The 22,323-nt window shown below is 51.9% G+C and overlaps 1 protein-coding gene across 1 annotated transcript in view; it reads left to right on the forward strand.

Moving 5' to 3' along the window:
- Nucleotides 1-777: 777 nt before the first annotated feature.
- Nucleotides 778-22,323, forward strand: part of LOC106748961 (G1/S-specific cyclin-D2) — a 36,687-nt gene continuing 15,141 nt past the window's right edge. The window contains exons 1-2 of the mRNA XM_014627930.1: nt 778-1,923; nt 9,818-10,033. Coding sequence (XP_014483416.1) covers nt 1,726-1,923; nt 9,818-10,033 — 414 coding nt within the window. The 5' untranslated portion in view covers nt 778-1,725. The remainder of the gene's footprint in view (nt 1,924-9,817; nt 10,034-22,323) is intronic.

A 22,323-nucleotide genomic window follows, 5' to 3' on the forward strand; every position in this document is an offset into this window, starting at 1 on the left:
ATTTCCTCGCACCTTGGGGGAGGAGCCCGACACGAGGGCTCTACATTCATGACAATCGGCAGAGTCCCGGGATTTCTCGCCGATGTTCCTGCCGCTTCTTTACCCTTGCCGGGCTTACCGGACGCATACGTGCGCGCACAATGGGACGACACAGTCAGCCTCGCTTGAATTCGGGCCTTTCGACGGAGCATACGGAGCCGGCCAGCGGAGAGTTGGAATCCATTAGCGGCGGCGTACCTACCTGTGCAGGAATGCCACGTAACGTCGACTACATTTTCGGCGAGCGCAGAGAGAGAGAGAGAGAGAAGTCGGGGACTCTTTAGGTGTCGGTCGCTCGCGCGACACACACAGCGCGCGCACCCTCCTTCCTCCCGCCAGCATCGCCGCGCCCCGACTGAACCGGCGCCACGGCTGTTCCGTCGTTTCGCCGCAGACACGGTGGTGGTGGTACACTTACGTTCCACGTGACACGCTGGCGCCGCGCTGGTGGGGAGAGGAGCGCTACGCGGCGGCCTAGCGTCGAGCATCGCCGGCATTTTGACCTGATAAGTCGTCGGTGTCGGTTCGTGAGAAAGTGGAGAGGGATTCTCGCGCTCCTCGCACTGCAGAGGACATTTAAATCGACCGCAGGCCAGACGGGACCGACCGTGCGCCTTCGGCCTTCTCTCTCTCTCCTGCCGCTTCTCCTGTTCCAGGGAGAGCGTTTTCCCCCCCTCCCCCTCCTCCTCCCCCCCCCNCCCCCCCCCGTACGTGTCGTCGGTCCTTCACACCTACCGTTCCTCACCAGTCGCTACCGAATCGGCAGAAACCTATCCGCCTGCCCGCGCCCTCCTCTCTCTCCCCCTCCTCTCACGACTTTCCGGCAAAACGAAACGGACTCACATCGGCCGGAGCGCGCAACCGACTGACAGAGGAGAGCGAGTCGAGCGACGAAGTTTAGTGGCACTGTGGCCGAGAACAGCGGAACGCACGTTCACGCAACGCATATTTATTAAGGACCCTCCCAGTGCGTCCCGTCGACGCGCCCCGCGGTTATTTATTTGTCTCTACGTTGTGCCTGTAACACGTGTGGGAGTAAGCCGTGGCGGCCACCGAGGAGGAAGTAAAGAGCACGAAGGAGATACGAGTCCACGATCTGTCGGCGTCGTCGTACGCAAGGGGGAGAGAGAGAGAAATCGATTCCCGGAGGCGAGAGAGAGAGGCGAGGAAAATGTGTAGTGCGTGAGAAACTGTACCGAGAAACGGACCCCTCCTCTCTCTCTTCCTCGCAGCCGTCTCGTTCGCTGCGACTTTGCACGTACACGCGTGCACGCGCGCACACGCACACACGCCGCCGCGCGCACATACGCTGTGCCGTCGTCGTCGTCGCGTTTCGCGACTCGTCGCGAGGTGAGTGATCCGTCGCGTCTCGGGCCACCGTAACGAAGCGGCTCGTCGTCATCGTCATCCGATTCGCCGCTGTGAAAAAGTGTTAAGTGTCCCCCCCGACTCCCGTCTCCGCGCCCCCCTTCCTCATTCTCTGGCTATCCTCTCGTCTTCTGCGGAGACCGGCGAGATCCGCCGAGAGAGAGCGAGCACGTGGACAGGACACACATCGAGCCGGAACGTTCCTCCGGAGGAACGCGAACGGGACTTTCGAAGTGCAGGCCGAGGGTGTGGTGGTCGTCGACCGGGCACCGTCGTCGTCAAGGCACTTGGTTGGTTCCTCTCTCTCTCTCTCTCATCATGGATCTCCTCTGCTGCGAGACCACGGAGAACAATTGCCGGGCCTACGCCGACCCGGCGCTGCTCGACGACGACAGGGTGCTGCAGAACCTCCTGCAGACCGAGGAACGATACGCACCCAGCAGCTCGTACTTCGAGTGCGTGCAGAGGGACATCTCGCCGCTCATGCGCAAGATCGTCGCCGAGTGGATGTTGGAGGTGAGTGCCGCTTCCGGTTCACGTGTCGCGACGTCAGCCCCGCGCCCATCGCCGCCTGTCGCATACGTAAACTCGTCGAGAGGACCGAACCGGCTTCTTCTGGCCGCGTCAGAGGCTCGCCGGCATTCTTTACCGGGAAGCGAGACAGCGGCGACGGCTCGCCCGCTTTTGACGAGACCGCGTATCGCGAACCTGCCGAGCTTTTCCGTCGAATGGGATTGTTGAAAGAGTCGGGCGGCATCACTTGACGAGATCGAGTCGATTACCGCGATTAACTTCGATCGCGCTTCAGCCGATCTCGCCTTTTTCTAAGGTGGAAGCTAAAGATAGAGACGATCGAGCCACGATTACATGTTAATCGACGCCGGGAAAATGCCCGGTCGGCCGTGAGACGCGTAAGCGATTACGTGTTCCTCTCGAGAGACCACCGAGGTTACGACAAAAGAGAGTAAGCGATCTAAAATTAAAGTTTCCAAACGACGGCCGACGGACTGCGGTGTCTGCACATTTTTCGTGTGATAGTAATAATTTGGTTTATTTTATATCAGACAGCGGGAGAAAGAGAGAACCGAAAAGAATTATTCCGAGTTTATGTATCGAGCGTACCTATATTTATGTAAGAAGGATACATCGCTATTGTAAATCATGTCACCGCTGCAGAGTTAAAGGTCTCGCGCCGACGCGTCTAATGTTGTCGTCGTCGCTCGCGAATCTTATTCTCGGCCACGACCGCGATTTATTATTATTCGTCGATTTAAAAACACCGAAGGTAAACCGTGTCGGATCGGTGCTCTTAAAGAACAATGTAATTGAATTGATTTGTATCTAAATATACACCCGACGGACGGATGAAGGTCAATTTCCACGCGGCGTGTGAATTTTCGGTTCCCTCGCGCAGCGGGGCGAGGGGATCCGTATCTTTTTCATTACTTGAATTCTCTACGTCTTCTTGGGTTTCACGAGGACGCGAGGGTAAGCCGGGTAGCACGAGGACTGAATTTCGCAGTCTGTATTGATATCAACAAAGGAAATTCCAAAAGTCGATATTAACAATCGGACGAGACAACGATCGCTTACATTGTAGTCGGCACGGACGCGTCCGCTTTGCCGCGGCGATTATATCGAAAATTAATGCGTATCTCTCTCTCTAGCTCATCGACGTGCGTTTTCACGCGCACCGATAGGGATCTCCCTATACGTCGCGATACCGCATTGAAATTCACCTTATTTAGTCTCGCAGCGTCGTACTTTGCGCGGTCGATGATTTGGAAATTATGCGCCGTCGAAAGTTAATTATTCCGCAAATCGAATATTTACAGGCGCGTCGCGGAGCACGCGACGACGTGTGTCGTCAAGTCCCCCCGTCCCGATGAAAGACAGTCGAGTAGACTTCGGCTTCGTAGACAAAAGCGCGCTGTTTCAGAAGCTGCCGCGTCCTTATCGGCCCATCGTGTTCGCGAAGGCGTTTAAATCGCCCGCGATTAAAGTGCAACCGATCGTCTTGCGCGCGAGCACGGGGACCGTCAAGTGTTTCCGATCGGGAACATGTCGCCGCGTTTCTTTTGTCCCAACGGGGCCCATTGTGATCCCGAAATTCCGCGGAATTCTTTGCCGGCGAGCGAACGCGCAAGTGCGAAGTCTCCCGACGTCGGCGCAAAATACTCGCGGCGGGATCAAATTTATTCCATTTTAATATGCGAATTTAGATACACGAGATACTCAGACACACCGGGTGTCCGAATAGATATCAAAGGTTTAAGGCAGCGGCGTGTCGTAAATCGGCCTTTCTCAAGCCCCGCTCGCGGGGATATATCCGGCGAATGACACGAGGCCGCTCTTCTTTCTCAAGAGATCGCCAAAGAAGTTCGATCTATTCCTATTCTCTCTTAAAATATGTAAAATAATCTACGTATATGTTAATTCCGAGACACGCTCTCCGGGAGCAACGAGCGCCGCGCGCATAATCACATTCTTTCCGCGACGATTATTCCCCGTTGATCGCGGGCCGAGTTCGTAATTCGGCGACAATTAATTCCCTCGGCGAGGCAATCGCGAGACGATCGGGACGCGACGTAACGGCGATTTTGACATTTCGTCGTCATTGAGCTGGAAATTCGGCCCGGCGCCGATAAGCCGCGACTTACGTCACCCGGCTGCGTTTCCAAAGCTGCCGATAACGGAATTGTACTCCGCGATTGACATCGAGCGTGTGTGCTCGTCGATTAAAGAGCAGCCGACGATAGAGCCCGGTAGCTGGTGATCTCACTGGGCGCGCGTTCATCGATTCCCGATCCGATCCTGGCGATTTAAAGGCCGCGCCTGTCGCGAGACAAAAGGAATTCGCTCCTCGAGTATTCCGAGAGGATTAGAGAGAGAGAACGCGACGGCATAGCCACGTAGCACCCCCAATCCTCGTCGATCCTATTCTCAATTTTACGATAAAGATACCGCTCACGAGTGTATTCGCGAGCTATCGCGGGTCATTTATTTGTAGTTTATTACACCCGCTCCAATTAAGTATATTCTTTAGGGAGTTAAGATTAGACGGCCCGCGTCGATAACGATTTCGCCTTCGGCGAATGAAACGGTAGATTAAGCGGACTTGATCGGCACGATTCTTACGGAGGCGACTAGTTGTTCCCTCGAACACTTCGCGATGCGATATATTTTTAAAGGAGGTGGAGAGAAAAGAAATTGAATAAAATGATTACCGCAACGGATCGAAGGAATTTTGATCGCGACAATTCCTCGTTTATCTCAGCAGCTAAATCAATTTACACGTCGATTCATATTAATATTTTAATGTATAATGTAATATGTGATAATTTATTTCATATTTATTTGTGTCATATTAATTTATATGTTGTATGTTAATTGTCATTTGTTCGATCTATGTTTCTCCTTCTCTTTGTACGAGGCGTGAACCGATGATTTTGAACGAATCGTCGAGCGAAAGTAAAAAACTCACGTCGAGAGAGGCGGAAAGAGACGATCGGTCGCGCTGACGAATTAAGCGGCGTTCCCTGTGCGGCCTCCGGGCTGGACTTCCTTCTTCGTCGGATATGGTAATGAATTCCTCCACTTCCGGACCGGATTGTTGTGTCGTTCCTTCGGAGCTCGCTTTACCTCGCTCTCGTTCAAATCGGAGCGAAACGATACGAGTTATATCGCGCTCACGTCCCGGCGGCGTGTGCGTGCAGCTTCGATATACATTCTCGTTCTCTCGTTCTTTCTATCTCTCCTTCTCTCTCTCTCTCTCCCGCCGCAGAAGCGGATTGTTTTTCTCTTCCCGTCGACGAGAGCCGACGATGGCGACGGTAGGCGTTTGATAAAGCCGAATTTTTCTTTCGGCGCCGTTGAAAACGTGTATCTCACACGCCGATCGCACGGAAATACGTCTATCGTTCTGAACGATCCGTTTGGTCACCCGATCGAATCATCGTGATATTTCCTGATACATGTAGACATTTACCAAGCGATAGAGATAATTGAAACGCTGGTATTTATGGCCGTCGAGGCTTGCCGCGAGGAAGAAACGCCGAAATCTGTCAAGTGAGCATTTCGAAATGCGAATTTCTAAAAAATTCACTTTGCATTCATTTTTCCGCGATTTGCCCGCATTTGTAAACAAAATTATTCCCGTCCAATCTACAAGAAAAGTTTATAACTGCATAAAACAAATTGGATAAATTTCGACATCGACCTTTATATAATTATTATTAATAAGATTTATTTCGGCCTAAGATAAATAAATATCACAAATAAATGTTTAAATACTTTCTTCTGCAATGCAGTGGTTATCACTTCGAACACCTTCTGTGGAGCTCTTTTCATCCTCATTAGTCGTTAATAAAGAACTTTGATTTTTCGAAGATATTTTCTCACGGTGGTGATAGTTATTGCTTCATCCCCTGTGTACGTGTCACACTTTATATATAACTTTTGTCGGTGTGCCAACTTTACCTCGTTGTTATATCGGAAGGAAGATATCGGCGCCGTGTCGTTATGCACGCATCGCACCGGGCTTCGATGTAGCTTCGTCTCGGTCTTCGTTACATCATACTTGTTTAGCATCGTTCCTTTCTTCAAGCGCTTAATTGCTCTCGCGCCCCAGACGTCTAATTGCAACAGTCAAATTCGCGCGGTGACCTCGGCAGCGCGTTTCGCGACGAAAGCGAGCCGGGCCCGAGTGGCGGCGCGCATCATACGCGCGTGCGTGCATGCGTGCACGCGTGTCTGTGTTCGTTCGTAACCATCACGAATTCTCCGACGTTAGGCCACGCGTCGATCCGGCCGGCACGACATTGACAGGCCGTTCTCGTGTCGATGGAATGTACCCGGCTTTTCGGAGCGATCGCCGTTTGCGCCGCTCGCGATTACACACGGGGTGGTGGCCTCGAGATCGCCCGAATGAGCCGACAATGTGCTAAACGGATCTACGTTCTCGTTTTTCATCAGGAGCCGCGGATTAGCACGTGGAGCGACACAAGTCGCACGAGAGAGGCGAACGGGGAAAGAGAAAGATACTTTACGAAGCGTGAATAATTTGTTCGTCGAGTAATACGGAGGGGGGGGGGAAGATAAACATCGCGCACGGAAGGAGGGAAGTAGCTCCCACAGCTGAAAACTAGTTTCTACGGGTGAAAATTAGCTGTCCGTGTGATACTACTGAAATTTCGTTAATTTAGCTCGTTCCTTTCGTCCCGGTGCCTAGCTTTTAGCCCCCACTTTTAGCTGAAAACTAAGTCCGGTGATGAAATTTCAATTATACTACACGGACAGCCGATTCTTCTTTTCCGGTGCGCGGATTAAACGGCCACGAATCCTCCATTGAAAGGAACCAACCACCCACGAGAATTTTGCGCGAGTAGCTGTTGTTCAACACAACACGCGTCACAGGTGGTACACCGACGAACGAGCGCTCTCGAGTGGGTTCGCTTCTCGCTCGTGTCACCCTGTATATAAGTTCGCGCAACCTTCGTTGATAGCGAAGGTGTTGAATTACCGGCTCGCGAGACCCGCGGCCGGCCGATCGGCATTCGTCGACCGGTTTCCTAACTTCCTTCGCGTCCTGGATTCCTTATCCTTTAAGTAAGAACGCCCGGGACGAGGCTGCCTCTCTCCGGCCCGATTATTATCGACGTATGAGAGACATAACACCGGCCTGCTGGCCGGCCTTTATCGCCGGCAATTCTGCTTAATTGGCGCCGAACTTATGAAAGATCAGCGGGTTCGATAAAGTCACGCAGATAAGAGTAACAGAATTCCTCGGGGCAGCTCATCTCTCGCGGAGCAAGCCGAGACGTTACTTTATCGATTACCAATTAACATACGGATCGCGCATGTAAATGCGGGGGTTACGGTTTCGGCGCAATGACTTTCGCTAATTGCCCTAGCGGATCGGCTCGTTCTCGAGCTGAGGAATTCTCGGGCTCGAGTAACGACCGGTATGATGAAAATTCTGACCGACCACGCGCGCGAATCCCCTCGTCGGTATAAATTAACGACGCGGTGCCCATCGAAATTGTGAAAACGGGTAGTACCGTGGCGTTAACACGCGATATTCTATTAAATACATGCATTATCCCACGGTGTATCGTATTAGCGAGGAACGTCGTGTCTTAACACCCCAGCCATGGTTTATTATTAATAAGAAACATTTCGTTACATGTGAAAAGCCACTCGCGCACCTTTAATAATACTGCCGTAGATGTGAAACGTCGTGCTGATACAATCGTGAGGAGCAGCCAAGAAGAACCCTTCGACTCGGGCGGGCTTCGTTCCGCCGCTCCTGAATTCCGTGGGTCCTCCTTCACCCCGACTTCGTCTCGATCGGCTTTCGTCGATGTTTGAACAGATGCACGATTATACTCTCGAAGCGATTTCGTTCGATTCTCTCTCTTCCCCTCTACCCCTGCTTTCTCCTTTCTCCGCCGCTCTTTCTCTCCTTTTCTCTTTCTGGCGAGGCCTTACGTATGATTTTCGCCGACGTGTAGCGCGATTATTTCGTTAAGCCGCTGCTGCTAATTGGTGGTGGCGGCGAGGTAATTACGAGAGGGTGCATGCATGCGTGAGTGAGTGAGTGCGCGAGTGAGTGAGTTTATATGTGCGTGCGTGCGTGCGGCCGAGGGCTGGCGATCGTTGGTCACGCTCAATAAGTTCTTCTCTCGCGCTTCGACGACGACCATTTGTTCGTTCGTTCCTTCGTTCCTTCGTCTGTCCGCTCGTTCGTTCGTTCGTTCGTCGGCCGGTCCGTCCGTTCCTTCGGGCCCGAGCAGAATGGTTGTCAGTTCAAGACGTTTCATGTCTTAAATCTTTGTCTTAAGTAACGTATGGCGACTGTCTTGTGTCCAGAATTAAACTTAAGCTACAGCCGTTCCGTTTATGACTGACGACAAAAACTGTTGTATAACGAAAAAAAAAAAAAAAAATTAAAAACAAGTATAACTTATACATATACTATTGAATTAAAAATCTGCTTTAACGGAACATTCGATTTATAGTACATTCGTCGTTCATAAATGCGTATTATATTATGAATATTTATGAAATATTCATCTATTATTATTAGCAGTAGTCGTGTAGTAAATTCTTGCTTTTATGTCTGTACATATAATATGTGTTTATTTTTTGCAAACGTTCTTCCTCGATTTCTTCCTCTTCGTTCGTCCGTTCGTTGCCGCCACCTCGGCACCCCGAGGCGTCCCGCCGGAGCTAATTCGCGATCCTGCCGCAATTCAGTGGTCCCCGAACTTCAAAGAGACGCTCGCACTCGGTCCGGGGTGCTTGACCATCGCGACACGCGATTCGTTTCGTTCTTCGTGATTGCACTCTCGATGCGTGCGATGAATTATAATGATAAGGCGCGACGGGGGGAATTCTCTTTCGTTTCTTGATTCACGATCTCTCCGTCTCTTTCGGAGAGATCCTCGGGGAAGCTGTGGGAATTCGGGAAAGATTCGCGCCCGACGTTGGGATCGTCGAGCGGCGGAGTTCGGCCGACGGGAATGAGAGAAAGAGAAACCTGAAGTCGAAAAGTTCTCCGACCTGTGTGCGACTAAAGGCGATCGACCCGTGGTCGCTGGTGGCCGTGCGCTCGTTAAAATACGATCGGAGGAAATCCGGTGCGATACCCGCGCATGCCTACGCCTATGTTAGCAGCAGCGATTGCGCATCGCGCGAAAATACATTTCTTTTTATTCGAACCGTTCAACAGTCCGCGTCGAGAAATGAGGAAAATTCCAAACCCGGGAGAAATATCGGGAGAAAACGATCCGGATAGGATCGGCGATTCTCCTTTCGTTCGCGTGTTTCTGCTTGGAAACACTCGTACGTGCAAATACGCGGGCTGTCTGACAAACGTTAAGGGGAAAATTGGACGGTAAATTCGAAGAGTTTTAATTCGAAGCGAGAATAATAATACAAGGAGCGAAAATGAGCGTGGTGCGCCGGTGGTGAGGATTGGTAATGGGGAAATCGGACGACGTGAACTTGAGAGATTCATTTTCCGACTAGAATCAGACCGCTAATACGCGACTGTACCGGGGAAACGTCGAAGAGGCGGTCTCGATGATCTCACTGCGATTCGCCCGCCGATCGAGCCTGTTTTTCAGCGCGTCACCGCGCGCGCGCGTTCCTCCGTCTCGGCGCGCATGCTGCCGTGCGGGATCGCCCGACTCATTTACGCACTTGCAACCTAAGTAACTCGCGAAATCCACCGCTGGGAAGGCGCGTATCGGGCATCAGTGCGTGCGGACGTTATCGCGGCCGTCCCGATCGCACTGCGGCCTTGAAACGCGCGCGCGATTCCCGCCGCCCTGTCGCTCATGCCACGGCTGCGACATTGCTTGTTACGTTGCTCTCCTCATCTTCAGTTCATTCGTCCTGCTTGCAGGTATGCGAAGAGCAGAAGTGCCAGGACGAGGTCTTTCCCCTGTCGATGAACTACGTCGACAGGTTCCTGTCGATCTGCCCGATCAGGAAGTCGCAATTGCAGCTGCTCGGCACCGCCTGTCTCCTACTGGCGTCGAAACTGCGCGAGACATCGCCGCTCGCCGCCGAGGTTCTCGTTTTCTACACGGACAATTCCATCACTTTGGACGATCTCTGGGTGAGTAATGTACGAATGCGACGGGGGGGGGGAGAAACGAAGGAATGAACGAGATCGGCCCGCTCGATCATCGGAAGGGATCATCCTCGATCGTGTCCGCTGCTTTTCGGCAACAACGATCGCCGTTGTGGCCGCCAACTGCGTAATTAGCTCGTTAACCCACATATAGACGCGAATCGCGGGCCATTATCTTATCTCGCGAAACCGTTAAAAGGTCTTTGCAGCGAGTGAATTTATCTCGCGCGAGAACCGTGACAATAAGTTAATAATAATAATTTTCAAACACACGTCGATCCGGTACCGCTTGAACGGACGAGCATGCGCGCGAAACGCGGAGAGAAATCTAGATCGTCGTCGTGGCGCGTAACTAGTTCGCGCGGTCCACGGCCGAAAACTGGACCGGGCGGAATTCTAGAGCGGTCTAGCGTTTCTCGCCGGCGCATGCGAGTAAAGCACACGCATGGTACCGCTGCTCTCGCCGGTTATCTACCGCATAATTCCGCGAGTAGGCGTCTCGCCGACGCGGAGAGAAGAGAGATCGATCAGTGCCGCTAGCGTCGCCGGCGATCGATCGATATCGTTGCGATTTTACCGCCCCGTCCTGCGTGCAGAATGCGCGGAGTGTAAGAACGCGCGGCGGCGGTGGGTATCGCGACCGGCCATCCGCGAATGCATATATGTATCTGGACTGGCCGACCGTTCCGGCGATTGTCGCGAATTCGGAGCTTTCCACGAGCGAGATCCGCAGCCGGATACGTTCTTTCTCCTCTCCTCGCCGCGCGGAAGATTGACGCGCGCGCGCGCGGGCTAATTCTCGGCCGATCTTTCCCTCGCGCGCGACCGTCATGAAAATTGCATGGGAGAAATTGAAGGCGGGAATTCGTCGACTCGATTATTACCTCCCCGGCTCCCTCGACGCGACTGTTTATACGGCTCGTCCGGGAGGAGCGCCGCGACTATTTGGGGTTCTTTAATTCGGATTCGCGCGAACGGGCCGCGCGGTAGGGGGGAGGCGAAACTCGCATTTAAGAGGAGAGCCTGCTGTTTGTTTTCACGATCGTTGACCCGTCGTACACACTCGGTGTGTACTCGAGCCCGGCATCGAGAAGGGCGCTCGCTCGCTCGCACGCTCGACAAGGTGTTCCGCTCTCTCGCGCTCTCTTCGTGCCGGTGATTCGCGACGACGTGTCCCCGACGTCGCGTACTACACGTGAATTCCACGAATCGTCCGACTCTCGACGAAAATACGGACAAATGTCAGCGAAACGTCTCATCTTCCTTCATTCTTTCGGAGCGGAAATATCATGTTACCGGGTCCCGATCTTATCTAATATCTCCGCCGAAGATACGGGAGGTAAGGAGCTTTCACTATCGGCTAGATTACAAAAGGACCTCCGGACGAGTTTTCCGTTTCCTTAATTGCGCGCCTAGCTCGTTCGACTGAAGGGGATGCTGCTATGCTTGAAAACCGGCTTCACCGGCGGATTACTCATATTTCCCTTCCCGCAAAGTTTACGTCTTATTGATTGCGTGGAATTATTAATGCTTGTTTGCATAGTGAAAGTACGTAACGAGGAAAATCGAAGGACAAAGTAACACGTGAAACCCGCGTGGGGGGGGGGATCCGCTGTAGATCCTCCGGCGACCGCGAGATGGACTCTCGAGTATATACATATGCCCGATCAACCGACGTCGGTGCATTCGAGAGTGCACCGAGTGCGTCCGCGTGCATTAGACGAAGCCGCGTCGCATCGTGTTCGTTAGGCGAGCGATTCGTCTCGTTCACAGCGGCGCGTTTTCGACGCGAGGTAGTCCAGTGGCGACGGTGACGTAGTCTTACGTGGACTATTTTGGGTCGTGCCAGGCGGTCTTCGGCTATAATGGGATGGCGATCATCTGCGTCCTCTTTCTCTCTCTTACTTTCTGTATCTTTCGGTCTCTCTTCCGCCTCCCTCTCTCGTCCGCTCTGACGTCGCGACTTTTTGCGGCCTCGAAAGTTAAATACCTTCCCTGCGTCTCGCACGTTTTCGCGGAGGAACTCGCGCGTGATGGCACCGTCTGAATATCGTTATCGCCGTCCACATCCGCGCCAGACGGAGCAATTAATCGTGCATTGATACCCCTCTCTCTCTCTCGCTCTCGCGTCGGAATAGACGTCTACGGCGAATCCTCGGCGAATGTTAATTATACCGGTGACATTCCGAGCGTCTCGCGCGACATTCCGCGTCTTGAGATAATGTCGTGAGGTACATTGAAGGGAAAAAGAGAAAATGAAAAACGATTTCGCGACGTGAATGGATTTCGGTCTCGCCGATGTCGATCGGAATAAAAGGGGACCGAGATAAGGATGAATCGAACGTCGAAGGATACGTTCGCGATATTTATTGCCCGCGCACTTGGACGCGCATAAATGCCCGCTCCGTCGCGCATTTTTCTCACTGTCTTTCTCGCCTATAACTTGGTCCTTCGCACCGAAATCCCCGTCGGGATTTCTAAAGACGATTGCCTGTGCCACCTGGAAAGTCTGCCGAATAAAAGTTCAAGTATCATTATCACAGGTTGCACAGCGCGCGCGGACTTATCTCTTATTGATCGTCCCGCGAAGCTACACATACTTCGCCCCGTGTTACTACGATCGATCGCTCCTCAGCGAAACGCGAAAAAAGTATTACATCAGCGTTTGCTCCTCCGTTTTACAAGAGTACAAGGATATCTCGTCTAAGCGCTCCTATTGGTCGGACGGCAGATAACTCGTCATCCGTCAGTAGCGTATCTACTTCGCCGATCCGTCTCGACCCGCGTGACCATCCCTGCGGATCAACGAATGACTTCGTATTTCTTTACACGACGCGGGTGTGCTTGTGTGTGTATTTCACGGTTGGTTTTTCTAGCAGAAAAAGAAACAGAGAACGAGAAAGAAACAAACTTTACGCGCGATATTGGCGTATCGCGTATTAATGCAGCACGTTTTGCTACTGATGAGGGACTCTCGAAATGATAATACAGATAAAAGCAGATAAAGATAACGCGTTGAGAGTGACACGAAAGTATTTTATCGTCGGGCTGCAAAAGAGGTGGAGAGAGGGAGAGCCCGCGATTAAAAATTCTACGTTCTACGACAAAGGCGAGAAGGTATTTAATTGGTTATTATTTCTCGGCGTCGGTCTTTGGAAATTCGACAGATATCCCGATACACAGTGTATTTTACATCTTTTTTATTTATGGATAGTCATAATTGGAAGTCGCAAATTTTCGTTTTATGAAGTTCTACGGCTCAATGACGATTCGTGATTTAATATTAAATCGCGCATCTCGGCCTCTCGTCGATATTCTGTTTCTTATCTTATTGCATTCTCGCCGCGACAACGAGATCGCGCGCCATATTTTTGCAAAAATTGTAACATCCTGCGACTTCTGCGGGTTACCGTGCGACATGAAACTCAATATGATAATCACGACGAGTATCGGGTATCAAACTACGCAGAGCTCTAGTCGACACATAAAACGAGCTCTACGATCGCGCGGCTTCGACCTCGAGCCTACATTAACAGTCGCTTTACAGCGAACACGCGATGTTGGTGCGTGCATATAATTTCCGTTTAAAATCTTAATTAATCCACGGTGACGTGTGGAAATCGCGGGTGAATCGTTAAGAGAATTTGCCAAAATTGGGGACTCCGCGATAAAGAAATCCTTCCCATCGAGATCAATTTTAATTCGAGGTTGATGTATTTCAATTTTAATTTAATACAAAAATTTAAACTTCAATTGGTCAAAAGACTAATAAAATTTCGTAGATTTATTAGAAGATGGATCTACTAGATGGATTTATTAGAAGATGAATCTATAGTGATACATTTCCGGCCTATGTGATTTTTACGTGTTGCTTTAAAAAGACGCGTTACATCATTGCCGCGCGCTCAGCCCTTCCCTATCGATCGATCCTTGAACAGAAGGGACGGCGATACTTATGAGTCAGCCCATACAACACTCGTGAATACCGTCACACTCACAGAAACGAGCGAGCGAGCGAGCGAGTGAGTGAGTGAGTGAGTGAGTGAGTGAGTTAACGAACGAGTGTTCTCTCGCCTGTTGCTCGAAAAATTCCATTCACCGGGACTCCAACACGCCCTTGTCGAAAGGGCCGGTTCGTGTTCCACTCGTGACGTGTCCGCGTCGAAGTCGGCCGTTTTCCCTGTAAATTGGATAGTTTCCGACTGCAACTTGTACAAACAACCCAATCGGCCGACCAACCGATCGATCGACGTTGCGTATGTGAAGAGCACGGAAGGGGCTTCGTGAATTTAAATGCTCTTGCAGCGCTGACACGTGGTGGTCGCACGTGTCTGTCTGTGTGTGTGTACGCGTTGACATGTACGACGACGACGACGAATTCCGTTTCTCTCGAGGAATATGAGAAAGAGAAAGAAAGAAAAAAATGTAAAAAAGAAAGAAAGAGAGAGAGAGAGAGAGAACTCAACGGCTCTGAGCTCCCGGGCAAACACGCGATAGCCTGAGCAAGCCTAAATAGATAACAGCTGATACGGGAAACGTTATTTAATTTTCAGCGACTCTCTCTCTCTCTCTCTCTCTCTTTCGCCGTAGTCGTCGTCGTCGCCACCGCCACCGTCGTCGTCGTCGTCGACTCGTTCGATTACGTGCGCGAACGCTCGATTCTGGTTTAAACCGCCGTCAAGGTTACGCGAAATTCCTGCCCCGCCTACGGTGGCTTTTAAACTCTCTTCAAATAAATTGCACCTCTGTTTCGTTACCGGTCGAGAGATACGTTCGCATGTTCGTTTCTGGCGTGAGGAGCGAGAATGAGAGAGAGAAAGAAAGAGGGAGGGAGAGAGAACGGCCGGGGAGCGTATAACATCCCAAGGAATACTACTTCCTGCAGAAGATAAAAAAGTGCCCGCCTCGCTAAGCAGAACGGGAATATATGAATACGAATTCGAAAATAATTTTTACCGGTCATCGTGATTCTTCTCTTCTCTCCTTTACTTCGTTTTTTTCCAATCGCCATAACGAATGATTCAATCGGGACCCGATCGGTGTGATCGAATGCAATCGTAAGGAATAAATCCGAAATTGGCACGAAAGAGTGAACCGATAGCGTGTATGAATATCTGTGCACGCGTGTGGTTTAAAAAGTCACACTTGTCTCTCGCGTGCGATTGCGGTCGGGTTGTTAACGAGTTGTTAAAGGGAGTGGAACGAAGTGGAGTTTCGGACAGTGCGCGCGGTTCGCAGCTGCATAGGAGGCCACGAGGGGGGAGGGAGGGGGTGAGGAGGAGAAGATAATCGGTGCGTAAAACAGTCGAAACGGAGTTGCGGGAGTAATTGCTGTTTTCGAGGGCAATTCGGCGGGGTCGTAAAAACCTCGCGCCGCACCGCGCGCTGTGTGGCGTTTCACGCCCGGTGCTTTCAGCGAGTCTGGCAACACGAAAAAAGTGACTAATCGTCGATAAATAAACAGGAGGGCGTGACGCACCTGCACCACGGTGCGGTGCACACGCGATCAAAACACCGTCGGCACGAATAAATTTCCGCCGAATCCACAGGTAGAGCTTTTCGGAGACAGAGCGTGTCTATTATGTCATGCGTGAGAAGCCGATCGATTGGTCGGCCGGTTGGTGGAGTCGTGGTTTCGATCGCCGTCGATAAGACTGATAAGCGAGACGAAGACCCACGATCAATTCCAGCAAAACCGCTCGGTATTGACGATCTTCATTCAAAGTTAACACGTTGAATAACACGTTAACACGCGGGGATTACCGGTGATTGACGTTGCGGTATTACGCTGTGGTAGAGCCGTAAAATTAACGTGACAGTATTACGAGAAAGAAAAAAAAAACAGGCTAAGAAAGTATTTAACGGTATTTAACGGTTATTTCTTGATTGTTAGAGGAAACGAGGAGGAAGGTTTTTCGGAATGCTTTACAAATATGTTCTTTATTTGTTCTCATCGAACGTAGGAAATCTCGTTTTAGTTACTCTCGGAATACGTATATTTTATCTTTGAATAACTGTATGTTCAACGATAACAGTTTCGACGGGAAAGGAGCGAGACTTCTAACTTTCGCTTCCTGAAATTCGCGACGAGATTAGCAAAATCCGTGTTGATTCGAACGAATTCACGGATCGCCTCTTCGACAGAAGTCGAAGTGCTACCTCGAGCTCCGTTATTACCCCCGCTTTCAGAGTGCGAATAGTCCAGTTCGGGAAAGAGAGCTCGCTCCCACAGTCGAGCGCATCTCTGAGACGCTCCCCGGAGGAGCCCCGAGTCTCGAACCCCCGTATATCCCCTGGTAGACCGCCTCAATAGCGAGTCGCTCGGGGTTCCTCGAGTATCGGAATCGAGTGCGTGCGTTTCGATAGTGGAGCAGCGCTATGTGGAGCACGCGTTGCATATCTACTCGCGTATAGACTCGCATGTTCCGGGCCGGCTGGTTGGCGGTGTCCGTCGCGGGTATTGAAAAGGGGGGAGCAGGTGAGGGCCAGGTGCGCGCCGTCGCGGAGTGTAGTCCTTTCGAGAGGGGTGCACCGGGCCCGTGCGCGACGTCCCGCGCGCCACGGCAGCTGCATCTGCGCGAACCGGTGAATATGCACCCCTTGCCGCCGTGCCCCCTGCCTGCCTGGCTAGCCAGCCTGCCACCTTCCCACCCTCCCCGCGAAGTCAGGAAACCCCGCGGAAGAACGCCGGTTCGTTTCTGATCCTTGCGCTCGACGGAGACTCTCCCTCTCGCGCGCATAACGGGCGCGCAACACGTGCGAATTCGCGTCGTTCGGAAATGCATGCGCGCCCGACGCGAGAGAGGAAGCGGGGCGGGGGAGAGCCCGGTGCAGCTGGTGCCTTTGACCCCTTTCTCTTTCGGAGCTTTTGTCGCGACGGAGGTGGCGGGGGAAGTCTCTCTCGGACTTTCGCGAGTCTCGGGGAAACGCACACGCGGCTGCGCCACGGGAAGTCTTTACGATACTCGAATCGATACTCGAGTCTCGAGACACTTCCATCTCGAGTTCTCTCCTCTTCCTCTGATTCTTACGCTCGGAGAGAAGAATGCTCGCTGTTCTTTTCACTCGAGTAGTATTAGATCATCGAAACGGCGCATACTTGATCGATTGTATTGGAAAATCGATAAATATTGTGTGTATATTTTTTATTAAAGAAAAAGAAACGGGGCTATATTCGGCTTAGCGATCGAGTGAGTGGAAGAGTTATAATCAGGAGAGCGATTTTTTTTAGCTAGTGTTACTATAGCGTCAATGATGATGACTTTTATGCACGTGCTACTACGATGTATTGAGTGAAAAATCGCGGAAGAGTTGCCGAAAGTGACTATAATTTTAGCGCGATTATGCTCTAAATTGGCCTGACGCGTTGCGTTCAACGAGTTTCCTCGCCGATCCGAGCACGACGGCTCGAATTTGCAACATTCGCGCGTGACACGAAGAAGCCAAACATTGCGTCAGATCATTACTTCGCCGACGTTTGCATTCCCCCCGCTGCGTGCCGTCATTACCGAGAACGCGAGATCTTATCGTCGCCTCGTAGTCGCGGTGAGCGCAATTAAACGAGGAAGCGCGCCGATATAGGCATGTGCGGGTCATCGGGCGATCTCTTCATTACACCTTCGATCGGGCCTTCGCGCGGCGGCCTTCTGCTGTCTGGGGGGAAAAAAGGAATTGCGCGTACACCTGCCGCAATGCAACCTGCATTAGACGATGCAACGGGCGAACAAGTGACGGGGTTCGTTCGCCTTGGACGCTGCGCTTTGTCGCGCACGGAGCGACACCGGCGTGTTGCTTATTTTCACGCAACATTTCGTCAGGCCGAAAAACCCGGCTTCTCGAGGGGGTGTCGGGCTGCGTGGACACGCAGCTGCCCACCTGCCGCCACCGGCAATTAAACGAGCACGCGACTCAAGCTCGCACGCGTCGCGGTTACGTTAAATATATATATAGACATATTTCTCTCTCTCTCTTTCTTTCTCGCGAATGCTCGCGGCTAAGGCGCGCTGCCACGCATCTGACGATGGTGGGGTCGACTTTGTCACTCCGACGGTGACGATCGTATAAAGAGATAATTAGTAGATAAGGAAATATAAATACGACAGAAAGTAGTTCTCCGATGATACACCGGGATACGCAAATGCGCGTTCGATCGAGCGAGGTTAATTAGGCGACGTTTATTATACGTGGCCGGAGGGAGACACGTGTTCGCGTTCAGCCTCGCGTCTCTCTCTCTCTCTCTCTCTTTCTCACTTCGCGGTCGGGAGTAATGTTGGGAATTACTGCAACTTGGAACACAACTTGCTAACACGTCGCTGCCACATGTTATCGTAACCTGCTGCATCCGTAACATGCACCTTGCGGCTTTTGATACACCACCTTTCCCGACGCGCGCGCCCTACCTTAAAGTGGACGAGCGACAGGTGCGTCGCTTTTTTCCGCCGAATCGCTCCCGTTTTCGGCGTGACTGAGACCGACGATGACGACGGACGCTCCGCGCCGCGTGTGATCGAACGATACGTCGACACTTTTACCGCGAACACATCGCTCACGGATCACGGCGATTCGGAATGAGCTGATCGAGCTCGACGAAGTTGTTCTCTCGTCTTTACGTCGACGTAACGCCGTTGTCTGAATTTCGCTTGAACGGCAGACCTGTCGGAAATTCACCCGGAGGACAGAATCCTTCGTGTTTACATCTCGGATATTTTTCACGCGATACTTCGTGACTAGACGCGCGATAATTTTAATAACGGATGTTCATAGATCGATAAGCGGCGGTCCTCTCGACCGCCGAACATCGTGACAATCGCGTCGAACGATGTTATCCAAACGATCGGCGGTAAATTCGTTTACGAGCGTAACTATGATCGTTGGGGATTTAACGAAAGCTCATTAGCCACGCTATTTCAACACGCGTATAACCCGCTCGCAAAACGCACACCTTGCGACCCCCGACCAATCGTAGAACCGCGTGCTTAAGCTCGCTGGACGACAGGTGCGTCGCGAGCTCTCCCTCCCTCTCTCTCTCTCCTGCCATTTCTGAATTTCTTTTTTCTGACGAAACTCGGATGAAAGAGAGACTCATCCCCGGGTCGCGCGACCGGATCTCTCCGTTTCTCTTTCTCTGTCTTCTTTTCTCTCTTTTCTTCGTTCGCTTCTTTTTTTTTGTCATTCGCTCTTCTCCTCTCGACTCGTCTTCTGTCCGTGCCGTGGCGCGACGCGACGCGCGGAGGAGAGACGCGAGGTCTTTTGTCCGCGTGAATCGACGACTTGACCTCGGCTACTTTTCACGAGCGGCGTAACGTTTAGTCGACGCTGCTCAAAAGGATACGTTCTAACGATATTCCCCGCGTTCCGGCAACCGATGATCCACGCGTGGAAAGGTGGACAGTGTGAGAGAGAGAGAGAGAGAGAGAGAAAGCGTAGTTTCTCCGACGACAATGAATTTGAAAAAAATGTCTCTACGATCGCGGGACTCCCCTCGACTCTCGATAATTGAATCTCTCGTCGACGGAATACTCGCCGAACGAGAATCAATGCCGAGCTCGTCCAGCTCGCCTGGCTGTCTGGCCTGTCTACTTGCTCACCGGCGCACGGTCGATACGCGAACGCCCGAAAGGAATCACGCGATAGTGCTGACACGGCAGATACACACGGCAGGTTATCTCGCCGCGCGACGAGCGACATCGTGAGAACGTCTCTCAGGCGGTTATGCAAAGTAGCGAGGCGAATGCCAGAAGTCGCGTACAAGAGTTCGGCCGTTCCGCTCCTAGAATTCGAATCTCTCGGCTCCGTCCGTTTAACCCTCGGTTAACTCTCGCTCGACTCTCCCAGACAGAGCGCGGTGCGACGGCCGTTTCGGACGGTCGGGGCGGTCGGTCGTTCGATTTTGAAACGAGCCGGCCCGGTGGTTTACGGATTCACCGAGCGCGCGCAGAAACGTTCTAGCGTTCGTGCGAAACCTTGGCGGATTTTGGCACGACGGCCCGGGAGTAGAAAGCCCGTTCCGAAAGGCGATGGTTGAAGCGGCCTCGAGCCGGTCACCGCCCTCGAGCGACGATGCCCTCACGGCGAAACTATTTCTAATGCCCGCACGCGGACGAAATCGGCGTTACGCCGCCGTGACGACGACGACGACGCGACACAATGGATCGGGCGAGCGCCGAATTCGAGAAGTGGGTCCTTAGAGGTCTGCGAGCATCGCTTCTCACCGGTCGACTACTCGGGATCCGAGCCGGGTCCGTTTCGCGAGGTCGCCGTTAGAAGTCGCCGGACACAAGCGGTAGAAACATAATAGAAGCGCGAATGAAGAAACCCCGAGAGCGCACCGACCCCGCGTTCCGCCGTTACGTCATTACCGAGTGTGGCGAAACCGAGTAAAAATAATGAACGCACCGACCTCCCGATCGAAACGCGCTCGCGCGCGGAGAATCCGTGTTCCGGCGTTGACTCGCTCGTGAAACACACGCGCGTAATAGCCCTAACGCGCGGTGTAATTAGGTTACTGGTATTTCCCAGCCGTGCGCGCTCGCTCCTGGACGTTAACACGCGCCGAATGCCGAGCGAACGACGCTAATGGCTTCGTTTCGTGCCGTTTCACGTCACAGCTGACGGAGTAATTAACGTAAAGTGATATTTCGAGATTGGAAATAGTGATAACGATCGGAGAAATAAGCGCCGCGGGGCGAAATTGTTGTAATATCAGTGCTTGGTACGTGCCAACGTGGAGCTGTTACGGTGACAGATATAATTGTGCAGCGTTAAAAAGTTTCGATCTGAAGAATTATACAGCATGTATGACGTTGTCCCCTTTCTTACTGCGCCTCTTCATGACCGTTTTATGCGTATCCACGAGGGAAATGTCGGATCGCGCGGGCAATCGGGGCCGACGACGTGTGCGACGGAGGAGGCGAGTCTCCGTCTCATCGGATTCCCGGCTTTTGTCCGCCTAATTAAAAGAACAAACGCGGCTAGCGGAATGTTGCTCGATCCGCGGGCACTCGAGGCCGAGCGGCTCTCGACGTCGCGAACGAACTTCCTAATTTGTAAGCTAATGAACGGCCGATCCCGGCTTCTCCTCGTCATTCTTGAATATGGATGCAATATTTACGGTGATGACGTGCGCATATATAATCGGACGGTTGTGATAACCTTCGAAAATGTGCGATATCGCTCGATCGCCCTCGATGTTTCCAAAAGTCGCGAGCATGAACGAATAATCGGTCCCCGAGGTGATACGGTCCTCGCGGACGGTGGTGGAAAGGAATGAAATAGTAGAGAAACAGTGTGCGGCGTGCGAAATCTAATATTGCATCGAAATGTTCGTCTTCATATACCGTCGGATTTGCGTAAACATTGACCGAGGCCGCGCGATTTGTCGCGCGAGTCGACTTTCTAACTTCAAAACCAACAAGCGGGCCGATTCTTTCTTTCGTCGTCGTGTCGTATGCTGGCCTCGAGTGCGGATGTGACGTGCCGGCGGCACACAGCACGGCCGAATCCCACCATGTGCGTCGCGCGAAAAAGCCCATACAAGAGGAGGCCGGACGAAAGGCGATCCTGCCGTTTGATACTCCTACGAGCTCTTTCTTTCTCACCACGAAATCGGAAACCCGGAATTTTATCGGAGTGTTATCGGCTCATCCGTCGTTATCGAGTAAATATCTTTTCTGAGAGAACCGTCCGCGTCTCACTCTTCGGGGATGTAACCAGAAGATAGATGGAGGGATGTCTCTTCGTTGAAGAAAGAAATCGATTTTCTTTCACGGAAAGTTTCACGGATGATTACACGCTAATATGAAAACTGCGCCGGGAAATCGTATTTTACTGCTTTTTAATAGGAAATTAATTTTTTCTCTTTCTCTCTCTCTCTCTCTCGCGACATTCGGTTTTGTTGTTTTTTCGTTAGATGGCCGTTTATTTGGAATGTTTTGATGTCTTGCGTATCGGCAAAAAGTTTCGCTCGTTCCCGTATTATTTGTCGTAACAGTATATTCCGCGTTCCGAGCGATACGAGCGCATTTTGATCATTGTTAATTTTGCTATAATGAGCCAAACATTTTTTTTGACTCGTACATGGCGACATGCGGGTACCCGTACTCAGGTGCTCGTGCGTATCGATATTTTCCTGGAAAGATCCCGGCGAGCAATTGAGCCTACTTGAGTCACGTTATTAAGCGGACGTCTCGGGGCGAATGGTGATTTGCGGAGAACGTCATAAATCACATTTTAACGTCATCTTTAACGTGACCGGCGTATCGTCGTTTGTCGAGAGA

This window comes from Dinoponera quadriceps, unplaced genomic scaffold, assembly GCF_001313825.1.
Source record: "Dinoponera quadriceps isolate SergipeBrazil2010 unplaced genomic scaffold, ASM131382v1 scaffold3271, whole genome shotgun sequence".
NCBI classification, from domain to species: Eukaryota; Metazoa; Arthropoda; class Insecta; order Hymenoptera; family Formicidae; genus Dinoponera; species Dinoponera quadriceps.